The sequence below is a fragment of the Gopherus flavomarginatus genome, chromosome 1 (genome assembly GCF_025201925.1).
Source record: "Gopherus flavomarginatus isolate rGopFla2 chromosome 1, rGopFla2.mat.asm, whole genome shotgun sequence".
NCBI lineage: Eukaryota > Metazoa > Chordata > Testudines > Testudinidae > Gopherus > Gopherus flavomarginatus.
The window spans coordinates 311,530,107-311,545,754 of NC_066617.1; the positions used below are offsets into that span (position 1 = coordinate 311,530,107).

At 37.5% G+C, this 15,648-nt stretch overlaps 1 protein-coding gene across 5 annotated transcripts in view; it reads left to right on the forward strand.

The window, feature by feature from the left end:
* COG3 (component of oligomeric golgi complex 3) overlaps positions 1 to 15,648 on the forward strand; it is a 54,378-nt gene that overhangs the window by 21,627 nt on the left and 17,103 nt on the right. For 4 of the 5 annotated variants that reach the window (XM_050948252.1, XM_050948267.1, XM_050948276.1 and 1 more), the window contains 4 exons: positions 652 to 812; positions 6,726 to 6,831; positions 8,841 to 8,965; positions 11,499 to 11,588. In XM_050948252.1, coding sequence (XP_050804209.1) covers positions 652 to 812; positions 6,726 to 6,831; positions 8,841 to 8,965; positions 11,499 to 11,588 — 482 coding nt within the window. The remainder of the gene's footprint in view (positions 1 to 651; positions 813 to 6,725; positions 6,832 to 8,840; positions 8,966 to 11,498; positions 11,589 to 15,648) is intronic. The other variant, XM_050948258.1, reaches the window with a different exon arrangement.

Here is a 15,648-nt window from a genome sequence, read left to right on the forward strand (position 1 = left end):
TTACTTTCCGAAGAGCAGAATTGTGACCCTGATCCCTCACACTATCAAAACCAAAACACAATAACTTTGCAGAGTAGCCTCTGGGCTAACTTTTACTTACTGGTTTTACCATTTAAACATAGAGCTGATATTTTGATTTAAGCTGCTTCTACTTGGATCAATAAGTACATACAAATGTCTTATTGAGGTAGGTAGGCTAAATTACATGTAGCTCTTTTCAGTCCACATGGTAATACTGTACTGTGTATATGACAAAACTAATCTAGGGCATATTTTTAGTATATAGGCAAAAACTTCATTTTGACATATTTTTAGCATCTCCCGAAACATTAGCATACTTAAACTATAATATGGTATGTTCTGTCATCTTCCCAGTTTGCATATGGGGCAATCTTAGGCAGAGAGAGAGAGCTGAAAGTGACTGGCCCCACACCACATAGCAAGTCACTGGCCGCGCTGTAGTTAAGAGCACAAGAATTCATGGTTTGTAACAAACCACTCAGCATGCAACTCTTCAAATGTTATTTGGGCCTGACTTCCTTTGCAGCAAATAAATTAATTTGTGACAAAATATGAAACTCAAAAGTTCTTTTTAAACATTACTTTTCTAGATGTGATTAATGAGCAATTGTATTGATGATCTTTTGTCAGCAGAACAACTGGGTGCATTTGCTGCTGGTGTCCAGCAGATGTTAGAGGATGTACAAGAACGTCTTGTCTACAGGACATTCATCTACATTCAGACAGACATCATAGGCTATAAGCCTGCTCCTGGGGATCTTGCGTATCCGGATAAATTGGAAATGATGGAGGTATAGTATCAGTTTGCTTAATTTATTTTCCTCGTTATACATCATATGCAATTATATAATGAAGAGCACGGCAAACAGGATTTTTCTTTTTATATATGTATTTAAAAGCATTGACACCATCAGCGTGGCATCCATTTGTTAATCTTTGGCCCTGAAATCAGATAGTATAACTTATCTTAGATCAAGTTAAGTGAATCTGGCCACAATTTTCAACAGTAGTGTGCATTGTGGTGCTTCTAACTTCTCTTTAAACAATTTCTGTTTGTTTATTTAGATGTTCTTGTTTTTTGTTTTTGTCAATGGAAAGTTGGAGTTAAATGTACTGAATTGTAGGATAAGTTCTATGAATGAACACAGTTGGCTGATATTTTGTTTTCAAAGTTGCTGGGCTTTAAAAAAGTTTCAAAGATGAATTTGTTAGGTCAGTAGTAGTTCCCAATAACTTTCTCTTTCAAGTAGCTACTGTCTCTAGCTATTCATAACAGCCATTCCCAGCTCCCTGCAGGATAAGTTCATGCTCTTCACACGGGCCCTGCCGGAAAGAATTAAAAAGATAATTTTACTTGTAATTTAAAATAAATTAGTATAATTAATACAAGATCTCAGGTAAATGACTCATAGTGTCAATATCTTGTCAAAGAATGGTTTAAAAAATCTTTTGGGTATGAAGAAAACAGTGAACTTAATACATAATTTAAGGCATATTAAAAATTGATATTTCATTAAAGGAGTAAGTCATAGTAAAAAGAGCGATTGCTGATGCTAATTTGGCAATGAGAGCTCAGAATGTTAAAAGATTTGACTGGACCCTTGCCTTACTTGGCCATTGTGTTTGTAAGATTGTAACTTTTAGTCCATTTTATTTTCCAACTGACCTAACAGCACAGATGGCATCATCAGACTTACTGCTACTGAAACATCCTCAGAGGCAGTTTTTTGTGAACATTGGGTTGGCGCATGTTACTATAGGTTTAAGTTGTACAAATGCTTGCCTTGGACAGGAGAAATAAATTTATTAAAGCTGTATGTAATTTTTTTTACAACTCTGTTCTTGAAACTGGCAAAGCTTTATAAGAAGTGTCCTGTTCAATGCCCTATCCGTGTTCCTATAATCTTGAATGTTTTCTCACCAGTATAAAACGTCTTACAATATTATTGTTCAAGCATAAGTAGTAAACACAAAATGCCCAGGATTGTATAAAAGTAGTTATGATGTTCATATTTGTGAACATATTATCCTTACACATGTAGTAGCATTATGCCTTCCCATAAAGTATAATGCCTTTTTTAAAAAAACATTGTTAAATGTGATGCATCCATTCAAGCCTAATCTACACTCACGTTTTACCGATATAACGATTTTAGTTAGCTGTTTTTTTTAACCGAAATTATTATACTGTAAGCCCTAGTGGATGCAGTTATAAAGGTATGCGGGAATACAGGTGACTTTTAAACCAGTATAGTTATTCCTCTTCCTATACATGGATAGAGCTATACCAGTATAAGATACCTTTATACTGATATAACTGCCATCACGCTTGGCGGGGAGGGTATTTTTTACCACTCTAACTATAGCAGTGTAACTAAAACAGTACAGCTTTCTAGTGTAGCCAAGGTCTATCTTACTGATAATATGCTAATTAAGATTCTGTGGCTGATCATTTATAGAGAAGAAGAGGTTTACACTTAATTCCACTGATAGTATAAAGTTTACACTTCTTACATGTCCTGATGTGTTTGTCATTGTGATTCTAATCACTTTGAAACTTCAAACTTTGAATATTTGGAGAGCAATGATTAAGTCTGAGTAAATGAATTATTCAAATGTAATGCTTAAAATGCAGTCAAAGAGCATGTTTTAAGCTCTTTGCTCAAATGTCCTTCTTCCATTTTCAAATGGCTGCTGCCAATCTGACAAATAGTTTGAAGTACTAAAGTGCAGCACTGTAACAGGACTTCAAAGTGCTAAGCAGAGTCTGGAGATTCTTTTGCTGATTTCTTGTGAAGAAGAGCTAAAGATACTTCTCTGATGCCACCCACTGATAACATTTCTAGGAATAAACAATCCAAATCAGCATGTGGATTTTAGAATACTGAGAATTGTCCGCCTTTAAACAGAAAGCAGTGCCCAAACTTAACTAAAGCTGAACAAACCCATCCCATAAATTATGGTCTGCATGGAATCTACTGAAATGTTGAATCAGGTTCCATGGGTTAAATTTGAACAGCTGGTTCCTAATTGGACCAATTGTCCAAATCTCTGTAATAGATGAATATTGGCAAACTGGAAAGTATTCAGTTAAAAAATCTTGATAAACAAAGCAACTTAAAAAATTGTATTTAGTTAAAAAGTGCTAAACAAAAATCAAATTTTGCTATCCTCACTTTTGCCCTTTTTCCACGTACAAATCTGAAGATTTAAATAAAAAAAGGTTTCACTTACTTGGTTCTCCACAACCTCCATTTTTAGTTGACATTGTATCATTAATTATATACTCTTCTACAGTACCAGAGTTCTGCTTAACACAATTTTAGTAGAAGGGGTGAAGAAACACAAACCAAAATAGGAAAAGAATAGGTTAAAGAATATTTAGATAAGTTAGTTGTATTCATATTGGCAGGACTTCATGACGTTCACCCTAGGGTTATTAAGGAATAGATGAAGCAATCTTGGAACCATTAGGGATTATTTTCGAGAACTCATGGAGGACGGTGAGGTCCCAGAGGACTTGAGAAGGGCAAATATAGTACTTATCTTTAAAAGGAGAAACAAAGAGAACCTGGGAAATTATAGACCAGTCAGCCTCGCTTAGATACCTGGAAAGATGCTGGAAGAAATCCTCAAACAATTAATTTGTAAGCACCTACAGGCCAATAGGGTTACAAGGAAGCAGTAAGGACACAGTCCATATGACATTCTCATAAGCAAACTAGAGACATGTAGTCTAAATGAAATTACTATAAAATGCATGCATAACTATTTGAAAAACCATAGTCAGTAGTTATTGATGGTTCACTATCACAGTGGGAAGATATGTCTAATGGACTCCCACTGGAGTCTGTCCCATTTCCAGTACTATTCAACATTTTCATGAATGACTTGAATAATGGATGGAGGGTATGCAAATAAAATCTGCTTATGACAGCAAGCTGAGAGGGCTTGCAAGCACTTTGGAGGACAAGATGATAATTCAAAATTGATAAATTAGAGACTTGGTCTGAAATCAATGCAGTAAAATTCAATACAGACAAGTGCAAAGTTCTACACTTAAAAAGGAAAAATCAAATATCCAAATACAAGGTGAGGAGTAACTGGAAGGTAATTGTACTGCATAAAAGGATTGGAGTGAATGTGTGTTGTGATGGATCACAAATTGAATATGAGCCAACAATGTGATGCTGTTACAAGAAAAAGCAAATATCATTGTGTAGTGTATTAACAGGAGTGTCAGATGTAAGACTTGGAGGTATTCGTTCTGCTCCACTCAGCACTGGCGAGGCCTCAACTGGAGTATTGTGTCCAGTTTTGGAGGGCACACTTTAAGAAAGATGTGGACAAATTGGAAGTCAAGAGCAGAGTAACAAAAATGATAAAAGTCTTAGAAAGCCTGACCTATGAGGAAAGATTAAAAAATGGGGGATGTTCAGTCTTGAGAAGAAAAGACTAAGAGGTACCCAATAAGCCTTCAAATATGTTACTGTTACAGAGAGGACCGTGATCAATTGTTCTCCATGTCCACTGAAGGTAGGAAAAGAAGTGATCGGCTTAATCTGAAGCAAAGGAGATTTAGGTTGGATATTGGGAAAAGCTTTCTAACTATAAGGCTAGTTAAGCACTGGAACAGGTTACGAAGAGAGGTTGTAGAATCCCTGTCAGTGGAGATTTTTAAGAAAAGGTTAGACAAGCCTGTCAGGGAAAGTCTAGGTCCTGTCTCTGCCAGGGTCCCTTTCAGCGCTATATTTCTATGATTCTGTGGCACCTTCCAGACTATGTAAACAAATAGATTCACCACACCTCAGAGCTTGCATTCTGTTAAATGTAGATGTTAACCTCTATTTTAAGGTCTTACCTGAACCCAGCACAGTAAACAGCAATGAAAAAAATGAATATCTCACAATCTTCATATAATACAATATTAAGTCAGAGTTGCTCTATTTGCCCAATGCATTTATGAATAGATTTTACATTCTCCATGTTGTGTTGCTTTTCATATTTTAAAAATATAAAGAATATTTCCTTCGCAGTACATGAATATATTTATGTATTTTGGCCCAACAGTAACAATTACAGTAACTTTGCTTAATGAAACCACCCTCACATTAAAACATACCATACATACTCGTTCATTAGCCTGTTCGTTTATAAGCCGACCCCCCAAGATGGTTAGGTAAAAATAGCAAAAACTGTATGACCCTTTCATAAGCCGACCCTATGTTTCAGGAGTTGGCAAACTTTGGTTCCTGGCCTGTTGGGGTAAGCTGCTGGTGGGTCAGGATGTTTTGTTTACTTGGAGCGCCTGCAGGCACGGAGCCCTTCAGCTTCCAGTGTCCGCGGTTTGCCGTTCCCAGCCAATGGGAGCTGCGGGAAGTGGCACACCATTGGCTGGGAACAGTGAACCGCGGCCACAGGGAGCTGAGGGGCTCCATGCCTGCTGATGCTCCAGGTAAACAAAACGACAGTGTATTAGATATTCAATTCAATGATTCCGTAGAGTTTAAAGTCATCAGATTTTGGTGTAGACCCATCTATAAACTGACCCCCACTCTTTGATGCGTCACTTTTTACCAAACATATTCGGCTTATGAATGAGTATATACGGTATATCACTTTACATTAACTACTGTCTTCAGTCTTTCTTTGAATATTTTTTACATACTGGAGATGCCATTTTTTAAATCAAGGAAAAATGACTTAAAATGTGGTAAGTAACTGTCGAAATGGCACCTCTTTACTGGATAGATCTGTTATGCATTTGTATGCAATTAAATTTACTTTAGGGACATATTTTTGTCTTTTACTTCTGTTAGCCCTAACAAAGGTAAGACAGCTAACAAAGTGAGCCCAGTGTCTGTTCCATCTGGCTCATCAGCAGAGTTGTTTACTTGAGATTCAGTTGTTTACACTTGTGCAAACCGGTTAAAGGCAATAAGGTCACATGGGTCACTGAGCCAATATTAGAAGGCTTTAGTGCTGCCCAGGTGTAACAGAGGGCCTAAACTGACCTACAGAACCTTGATTACTGGTGCTGGAGCGTGAGAAGAAACAAACCCAGCTTGACTGAGTTCAGGTTTAGTTTGTAGGTCTGGTAGAATTTTTGAGATTTTGAAAATTTTTCTCATCCTGAATCAAGACAAAAAGACAAACTCAGATTTTCACTAGCCCAAATCTGAATTTTTTGGATTGGATCTGTCCAAACACTTCAGTTAGTTTTAGACTCACAAAGGAACTTTTTCATTTGGAAAGTGTCAAAATGACACATTTAGACAATCTTGATCTCTGTTTTAAGGTTGTAGCTGAACCCAGCACAGCAAATAGCAGCAGGAAAAAATGAATATCTTGCAGTCCTCATATAATATAGTGTTAAATCAACGTTACTCCATTTGCTGAGTGCTTCTCTGAATTTTCAAATTTTTTTCACAATGGAAAATTCAGAATCAGCCCTTTCCCACAAGCAGTTTAGGTTTTGGTGAATTAGCATTTTCTGATCAAAAAAAAAAAATTGTGGAAAAAATTCGTGACCAGCTCCATTTAGCAGCAGCAACATTTGTTCAGTTATCTGTTTTTGCCATGAAAATCCAGGTAGGCTGGACACATTAATGCAACTTTTTTCTACATTGTAAACATAAATTACAGGTTCTTCTTTAAAAAAAATTGTTTAATATAATAGTTGCATGATATATCTTCACCTGCAGCAAATTGCACAAAGTTTAAAAGACGAACAGAAGAAGTTGCCTTCTGATGCTTCATTTTCGGATGTGCGTCTAGAAGATCCAGAGTCCTGCAACCTAATTAAATCTGGTATGCCTGGGAATATATTTTATATTATCAAATGAAGTAGTAAAATGGGCATAGTGGGCATTAAGATAAGCAAATAATGAGAAAATTATATTTACTTTAATAAAAACATATTTTAAAATATTTGGAGAATTTTGGGAAGAGCTTGCATAAAAGGAACTTTGACTCAAGAATTTTTATTTAAACTTTTAAAATTTGTCTTCCTGGAAAACCTCAGGAACTGGATTTTCAGTGTGTTTATTATCTGCCTTAATCCTGTGATGGTGATTGTGGCATGTCTGTACTACAGATACATTCATTCTGTGAAATACTTACTCCTGTTGTCAAGGAGCATAGCTTTTTTTTATATGACGTATAATAAAGAGCTGAGCTCACATGAGAAGAATGGGTTTTATATGATTCTGGCATGTGTGTTATGTGAGCGCTTTGAAAGTTGTAGTTCAAGAACGTTTTCCTGTTTAAAACATAGAATCAGACAGTGATTGCTTCCTGTAATGTTTTTCTTAACTGATTTCAATAACTTGTAGTCTAGTTATTGCAATAATTCATTATTTAGTCTATTAATTTAAAAAACCTTATTTAGGGATCCATATTTTTACACATTTATAAAGAATTAATTCTATGACATTTGATTTTGTTAACACTAGAACTCCACCTGAGTACTGCTTCCATGCCTTCAAATGTGCCTGGAATCTCTAGATGACTTTTTTCCCCTCCATCTTACTACAGTGTACTCACTTATTAATGTTCTGCTTCCCAGTTGTGTCTTTCTAGCTCTGGCAGTTGTCTTCACTATTCCATGAATTTATCATGGTTTCCTACTGTGGACATACCAGGCTGACACACCAAAGACTTAGACTAGAAAGCACAAGTCTAGACTTGATTAAATGGTAGGAACTGCACAAATGTAAGAGATTGTTGGATTATCCCCACACCAGGACATTGTAGGCTTTTGTTCCATGACTGGTTCTGTTGACTTCCTTTATTTTTTAAAATCATTGTCACTGAGGTTAACTAGTAGTTGCCCCAAAATCTAGGGGAAAGATGAGTTCTGTGAGGCTCTCCACCACCAATTATTAGGGAAACCCAATCTGAATGTGCACAGATGGTTTTGTACCTCCTCTGCCATTAAGGGTTCTCTTGTAACAGGACTGTGAGTTCTAATAAAATCTGTATGACAAAATCATTGTTCTCTGTCCTAACAGCTGACAATGTCATATTAGCATGGGTTCTAAATTCTATATTTCAACTATGTTAAATCTCCTCAGGTCATCTACTGTACAGCAAGGAAAGAATAACAAAGTAAACTCATTCAATATTGTTCCTTTTCTCCCCTCCCTCTGGGTTCCTGTTAAGCCTTGTGAGCAACCCTCCTATATTTTGTCCACTGTCTTTTCTCCCCCATAACTCTCTTCAGTAGTTACGCATCACATCCTTTTAGCAGCTAGGATACTACAGTGACTTCCAGAGAAATGCCTATAAAAGTAATACATTTAACAAAGGATGAACTAGACCTCCTTTGGGCAGTCAGTAGTACATGTTAAATTGGCCAGGGGTGAAGGATTAGATGATTGTCATTGGGTGAAGGAAGATACGCTGTCTCAGGGATGGGTCGCTGACTGCACCTGATGGCCTGAAGATTGAGTGTGGTAGCAAAGTTATTTTCAAATGTCTTTTAGCAATTTTTTAATTTAGGAGGGCATGCTTTTGTTTTTCTGATAACCACGTATACCCTCTCCTTACATACATGTTTCAGAGTATATACACCAATTCAAGATTACCCAGTACATTTTCAAGATGAATTCAAACTCTACACGGCTGCCTGCATACTCTGTGCATGTATATACTGGAAGTCAGGTTTCTTCCCTCTGAGGAGGTTGAAAACAAAGTAATTTTGTAATGTGTGACATTCCTGTGGAGGTCAGCATTAAATAACACTCACTACGTATTGTTTTCAGATGGAAGGAAAGAGTAATAACTTTTTTTAATGTGTGTTTTCTACCTTTAAATAGGTACAGCAGAATCCCTTAATCCCAGACCGCAGACTATGATTTCACCAGCAGATCTACATGGAATGTGGTATCCCACAGTCAGAAGGACTCTAGTGTGTCTCTCTAAACTGTACAGATGTATAGATGTATGCACAAACTTCACCTCTTTTATCTTACTGTACCATTTTAATTTAAAGTAGAAAAGAATATACTACAAATTCTAGATATTTTTTGTCTAAAAATAACTATAAAACGTTAATATTTATCTTTTGTTAGCTGTTGCCTTTTTTACTGGTCTCTTCATATAAAATAAGTGAATTAGAAAATTGCTGATTGGTCAAAGGCAAGTGATTTTGCACATGTAAATTTAGAAATTAAGTACCAAATCAGGTCCAAAATTGCATTTGTCATCTTACTAAGATTTTTCAACAGGTAATGTTTAAAAAGTAATGTACCCCACAGACCAAAAAAATAAAATAAAAATGCCCCAGCTCAGTCAAGTTATGGGATTTATGTAGAATTTATTGGGTAGAATTTCTGTGGTCTGTGATATGCATGCGATCAGACTAGATGATCCTAATGGTCCCTTCTGGCCTTAAAATTGAATAATCTATAGTTACCTTAGAAAATGGTTTAAATCTTTTGCACCACATTTTTAGTAACTTTAAAAGTACAGCTGCAAGATACTGACAAATTTACGTAAAATAAGACTACTTTAAGCAGCGTTTCTCAAATGTGGCCACCAGGGACTTTTCTTGTGGCCACAGCCTTCTGGGTTGTGATGGGTGGGGGCGCAATATGGCAGCCCCTTTGACTCCTGGATGCACTGCCTTGGTGTTCATTGCTGGGGTTGCCAGCAGCGGTTGGGCCCTTCCCCCCTCTGGAGACACCTGGAGCACAGTGCTGAAGGAGCAGGCAGCACATGAATTCCCCACCTTCCCAAGGGCAGAGGGGCTCAGGCTTTGGGCTTCAGCCCTGGAGTGGTGGGGCAGCAGGCTCTACAGGGGGCTTCGGGCTCCAGCCCCGGGCTATAGCTGCTCAGCGGCAGGGTCCAGGTTCCAGCTATGGGGCTTCAGGCTCCAGCCCCCTGCTGCCTCCTCTGAGCCCCCGTCCAGGGCTTCGTTTGTCCCCAGGCTTGGCAGGGCTGAGTAATTCTGCTGTGAAAAGCAATACTTGTACGTTTGTTAATATCACTTTTCACAACAGACTTACTAGTTAGCAGTAAATAAGTTACAATGATTTGGATGTGTTTATGTGCATATTTATTTGTTTTTCCTAAATAATCAAGTATTTTAGGAAAAAGCGTGAGAGCGGCCACCAGCAAGAGTTGGTGGCCGCACTCTGAGGCCACCAAATTTGTCTCCTGAGAACCCCTGCCTTAAAGTATATGAAAGTATGCAACAGCGTGAATCTGTGTAAAACACATCTAATAATAGCGGATACAGTAAAACACTCTGTTCATGGAGATTCAAGAAATACTTATTCAGATAACCTACTCTTAAAGGGAAAGTTCCATAATTAGATTGCCATTTAACATAACTACGAAAAGTCTGGTAAATCTCTGAGAAACCCAGGGAACACATGGGGCTACTTAAACACTTTTGAAGAAATCCTTATTTGAGAGGCATAATTTGTGAAAGTGTGGGAGGTGTCAAATGGAATATGGAAAAATATAATCATTAAAATAATTAACGCTTTGATGTTAATCTCAGTAAAAATGGTAATGTTTTTGGTTGGAGCCCACTGTTTGAAAGAAAGAAAATGCAGTTTGGAATTATTTACATAGCCCAATTATAAGAGTGTGTGTGTGTATGAAGAAGCAAGTATCCCTGATCAGCATACAGTTTTCAGTGAACCTTTTGAAAATCTGATGCTTTACATATATGATTGAGTATCTAAAGCCTTGGCTATGCTACATGTACAAAAGTGTTTTTGTAACCAGTTTTTGTGACACACTCATTTGACTAACACAGTGGAGCCAAGTTCACACAACTTTTTTCCATGGCGCAACAGAGTGTCTAGTGTGTCCACACCTTACTCTGTATCAGTGTATTCTGGGAAAATCTGGGTAACTATCCTATATTACCTAAGCAGGAGTAGAGTGCTCAGAAGTATGCACACAGAGTGGCACCAGCAGCATGTGGAGTAATGCAATATGAGATGTCCTACTACCCAAGAGAGCTGTGAGAAAGGAGGACTAGCCAAATTGGTTTTCCAGCTCAGTCACGTGGTGACATCTACACTGCAAAAGTAGTGTTCTGAATAATTACAGGAAGACAGGCATGTTCTAGCCTAGGCGACTGACAAGGGCAAAACACTGTTTAAGTGCCATGGTTACTAACAGAGTGTTAACTATGTGGTGTATAAGGACACAAACGGTATTCAGAGCAATCATGTCACTAAATGGTTACAAACTCTATTAAAATTTGTAGTATATGTAGTATATTCCTTATTTTAGTTGCTTAATTTTGTACCCGCCATATCCAGTCGGTTTACTTGTTATTAAAAGCTTTTATATTTGTGGGTTCCCTGCTAATGTGGCTTCAACCCAGTACACTTACGTACGTGCTTAACTTTATGCATTGTGAGCGGGACCATTGACTTCAGAATCGGAGCCACTGTCCTGGATGTTCTTTAAGCTATGTAGAAGGTTGACAAACATTTTTTTCCTCCCTCTAGAGGGCAGTATTCCAAGGATTATCACAAGAGGCTTTATCTGCCTGTATTCACTCACTGCTGGGAGCTGCGAATTCAATTTCCAAAAATAAGGTCAGGCAAAGTTATCTTTCTAGAATGTAGTAGTGTTCATTAGGAAAGATTCTTTCATATATAATGAAGGCCCTTAAAGAGTTGTCCAGAATTCTGTTGAAATCTCATTAAAATACATTGTCTGTCTCTGTCCCCAGAGATCCATGGGAATTGCTTGCATTCCACTGTGATATAAGATGTGGTAAAGCAGAGAAAATGATGTATACACAAATCATGCTGAAAAATTAAACTTAAAAATCGTAGAGATAAAGGTTATAGGCTAGTGTAACTCGTATGACTCAGTGAAACAATGGACTAAAGTGAGAGTCCTCTAATCTCTGCACCTAATATTTCTGTGTGTCTTATATCTTGTTTACTGGACTTGCATGTGTTATACTGATATTAAGTCCCCTACTGGGCTAGTTGATAAGATTGTTCCTTGCAAATATTGGTCTGTACAATGAAAAGAGGTGCTCTTATCGATCATTCCTTTTTAATGGGACACTATCAATTTAGTTGGTGTTCTATATAATAAAAATATTCGTGAAAACGCTTTCTTAAATTTCATTGAAAATATGTTTTAATGTAAATGTTTCTCTCCAGTTTATTGAACACAAAAATTGGAGTGTTGTTGCTAATTCATAAAAGCCAGAAGATAAATTGCTACACACAAAATTTTTTTTTGTGAGCTATAATAATAGACCAAACTTAGTGGATTGTATAAATGGCAGAAAGTATTTAGAATTTATCAAAAAAAAGTCCCTTTGTTTCAGTTGTCTAAGCTAGTTGTATTTGCACAGATCAGGAATTGGTTTGAAATACACCTACTTTTTTTCAAGTGTCATTTTAAAAGCATAATTCATGAAAATAATTGATAGATTTAGGGGAATCCAATGATATGGGAAAATTTTCCTTAAAATTTCTGTAAATTATTATCTTTTTATATGCACCTTGTTCAGAGTTCTGCAGCTATTTGGTATTGCAGTGTTTCTCAAACTGGGGTCGCCGCTTGTGTAGGGAAAGCCCCTGGTGGGCTGGGCCAATTTGTTTACCTGCTCCGTCTGCAGGTCCGGCCAATCGCGGCTCCCAGTGGCCACGTTTCGCCGCTACAGGCCAATGGGGGCTGCTGGAAGCGGAGGCCAGTAAGTCCCTCGGCCCATGCCACTTCCAGCAGCTCCCATTGGCCTGCAGCAGCGAACCACGGCCAGTGGGAGCCACAATTGGCTGGACCTGCGGACGGGGCAGGTAAACAAACCAGCCCAGCCCGCCAGGGGTTTTCCCTACACAAGCGGTGACCCCAGTTTGAGAAACACTGAGGTATTGTCTCAATATCCTTTATTATGTCAGCCTTGATAGAAAGTGTTGTGGAGATGAGGCCTTGATCCTGCAGTGAGTTCTGTGCAGGCACACCACTTCCTGCTATCAGGGTTTAAGGCACTTCACTCCTGGGCCATGTTAATTTAACACTCACTAGAGCACTGTCAGATTAAGTCATGCATTAATTGAAAAAAAAAAAAGAGGCAAATTCCTATATTGTTAGTAATGTCTTGGTTTATTAAAAATGTTCATCTGATTTTACTTTTCACCAGTTTTGTTCATTGTTTTTTCTTTTAAATTATTTTCTTTTTTAATGCCAAAGTGCAGCCTGTAATGTAAACAAATGTTGCTGCTTTGTTAACTTAAACCTGGAGAAAAATCTCTCCTACCTAGCAATAGCAACAGCAGAGGTGTAATCTTGAGTCTCATTTCCTTTACCTTAATGAGGCATGATCTTCAAGATTTAAAAATGTATGCAGCATTAAAAGTCCACAGCTGAAATAGTAAAGAAGGCAAGAGTTAAGGTTCCTACAGTATGGTGAACTCTGGCCTTGTACTCTCTGTGTATTTGTTGTACTGCTTAGAAATTAACTAAGCTTTACATTTAATGATAAAAACTAGGGCAGTCAATTAATCACATTTAACTCATGCGATTAACTCAAAAAATTAATTGTGATTAATCGCACTGTTAAACAGTAGAATACCAATTGAAATTTATTAAATATTTTTGGATGCTTTTCTGTAGTTTCAAATATATTGATTTCTTATTGCAACACAGAATACAAAGTGTACAGTGCTCACTTTATATTGTTTTTGATTACAAATATTTGCACTGTAAAGTGATAAAGTATTTTTCAATTCACCGCATACAAGTCTTTATCGTGAAAATGTAACTTAGAAATGTAGGGGTTTTTTTGGTTACGTAACTGCATTCAAAACATAACAATATAAAACTTTAGATTAGCCTACAAGTCTACTCAGTCCTGCTTCTTCAGCCAGTCTCTAAGACAAACACGTTTGTTTACATTTACAGAAGATAAGACTGCCTGCTTCTTATTTAATATATCACCTGAAAGTGAGAACAGGCATTTGTATTGGCACTTTTGTAGCCGGTGTTGCAAGGGATTTGCGTGCCAGATATGCTAAACATTTGTATGCTCCTTCATGCTTTGGCCACCATTCCAGAGGACATGCTTCCGTGCTGATGATGCTCATTAAAAAAAATAATGGCTTAATTAAATTTGTGACTGAACTCCTTGGGGGAGTATCGTATGTCTCCTGTTCTGTTTTACCCTCATTCTGCCATATATTTCATGTTATAGCAGACTCGAATGATGACACAGCACATGTTCATTCTAAGAACACTTTCACTTCAGATTTGACAAAACGCAAAGAAAGTACCAATGGGATATTTCTAAAAATAGCTACAACACTCGAGCAAAGGTTTAAGAATCTGAAGTGTCCTCCAAAATATGAGTGGGACGAGGTACGGAGCATGCTTTCAGAAGTCTTACAATAGCAGCACTCCAATGTGGAAACTACAGAACCCGAACCACCAAAAAAGAAAATCAACCTTCTGCTAGTGGCATCTGACTCAGATGATGAAAATGAACACGTGTTGGTCCACTCTGCTTTGGATTGTTATCAAGTAGAAGCCCTCATCAGCATGGACTCATGTCCTCTGGAATGGTGCTTGAAGCGTGAAGGGGCATATGAATCTTTAGCGCATCTGGCACAGAAATATCTTCCGATACCGGCTACAACAGTGCCAGAAGAACGCCTGTTCTCACTTTCAAGTGACATTGTAAACAAGCAGGCAGCATTATCTCCTGTAAATTGTAACCAAACTTGTTTGTCTTCCCAACTGGCTGAACAAAAAATAAGACTGAGTGGACTTGTAGGCTCTAAAGTTTTACATTGTTGTATTTTTGAATGCAGTATTTTTTTGTACATAACTACATTTGTAAGTTCAACTTTCATGATAGAGAGTTCACTACCGTGCTTGTATTAGGTGAATTGAAAAATATTACTACTTTTGGTTTTTTACAGTGCAAATATTTAATCAAAAATGGCTATAGTGAGCACTGTACACTTTGTATTGTGTTGTAATTGAAATCAATATATTTGAAAATGTAGAAAACATCCAAAAATATTTAAATAAATGGTATTCTATTGTATCGCACAATTAATCACTTGACAGCCCTAATAAAAACAGAATAGCAATAGCTCTGTCAGATTGTAGTATTTGTGTTTTAACTCTTTGCACTTCCTTATTTTATTAAACAATATGTTAGACCTGGTCTTCACTTAAAAAGTAGATCGAGCTAGCTGTGTTGTTCTGGGCTATGAAAAGTTTTGCGCCTTGAGAGCTGCATCTACGCTGGGGTCAACCTAACCCCAGTGTAGATGCAGCTGGGTCAGTGGAAGAATTTTCCCTTCAACCTAGCTACCGCCTCTCAGAGCGGTGGATTAACTATATCAACGGAAAAAAAACCCCTTCTTCTGGTGTGGGAAGTGTTTACCCTATGGTGCTACAGCTGCACGGCTATCGACATACTCTCAATGCGTATGGAATATAATAAAATGTGAAACAAAAGATCCTCTGTGTAAGAGACTGGGCTGCCTTTGTCTGATTGTGGGAGTTATGCTTGCTTTGCACACTAATGCAGAAAGCATGTACTCAGGGTTTATTAAGGAGCATGCAAATGATCTATTTCTGTTGAATGAGTTATCAGAAATAATATAGAAAAGTAGTGTGTCAGAC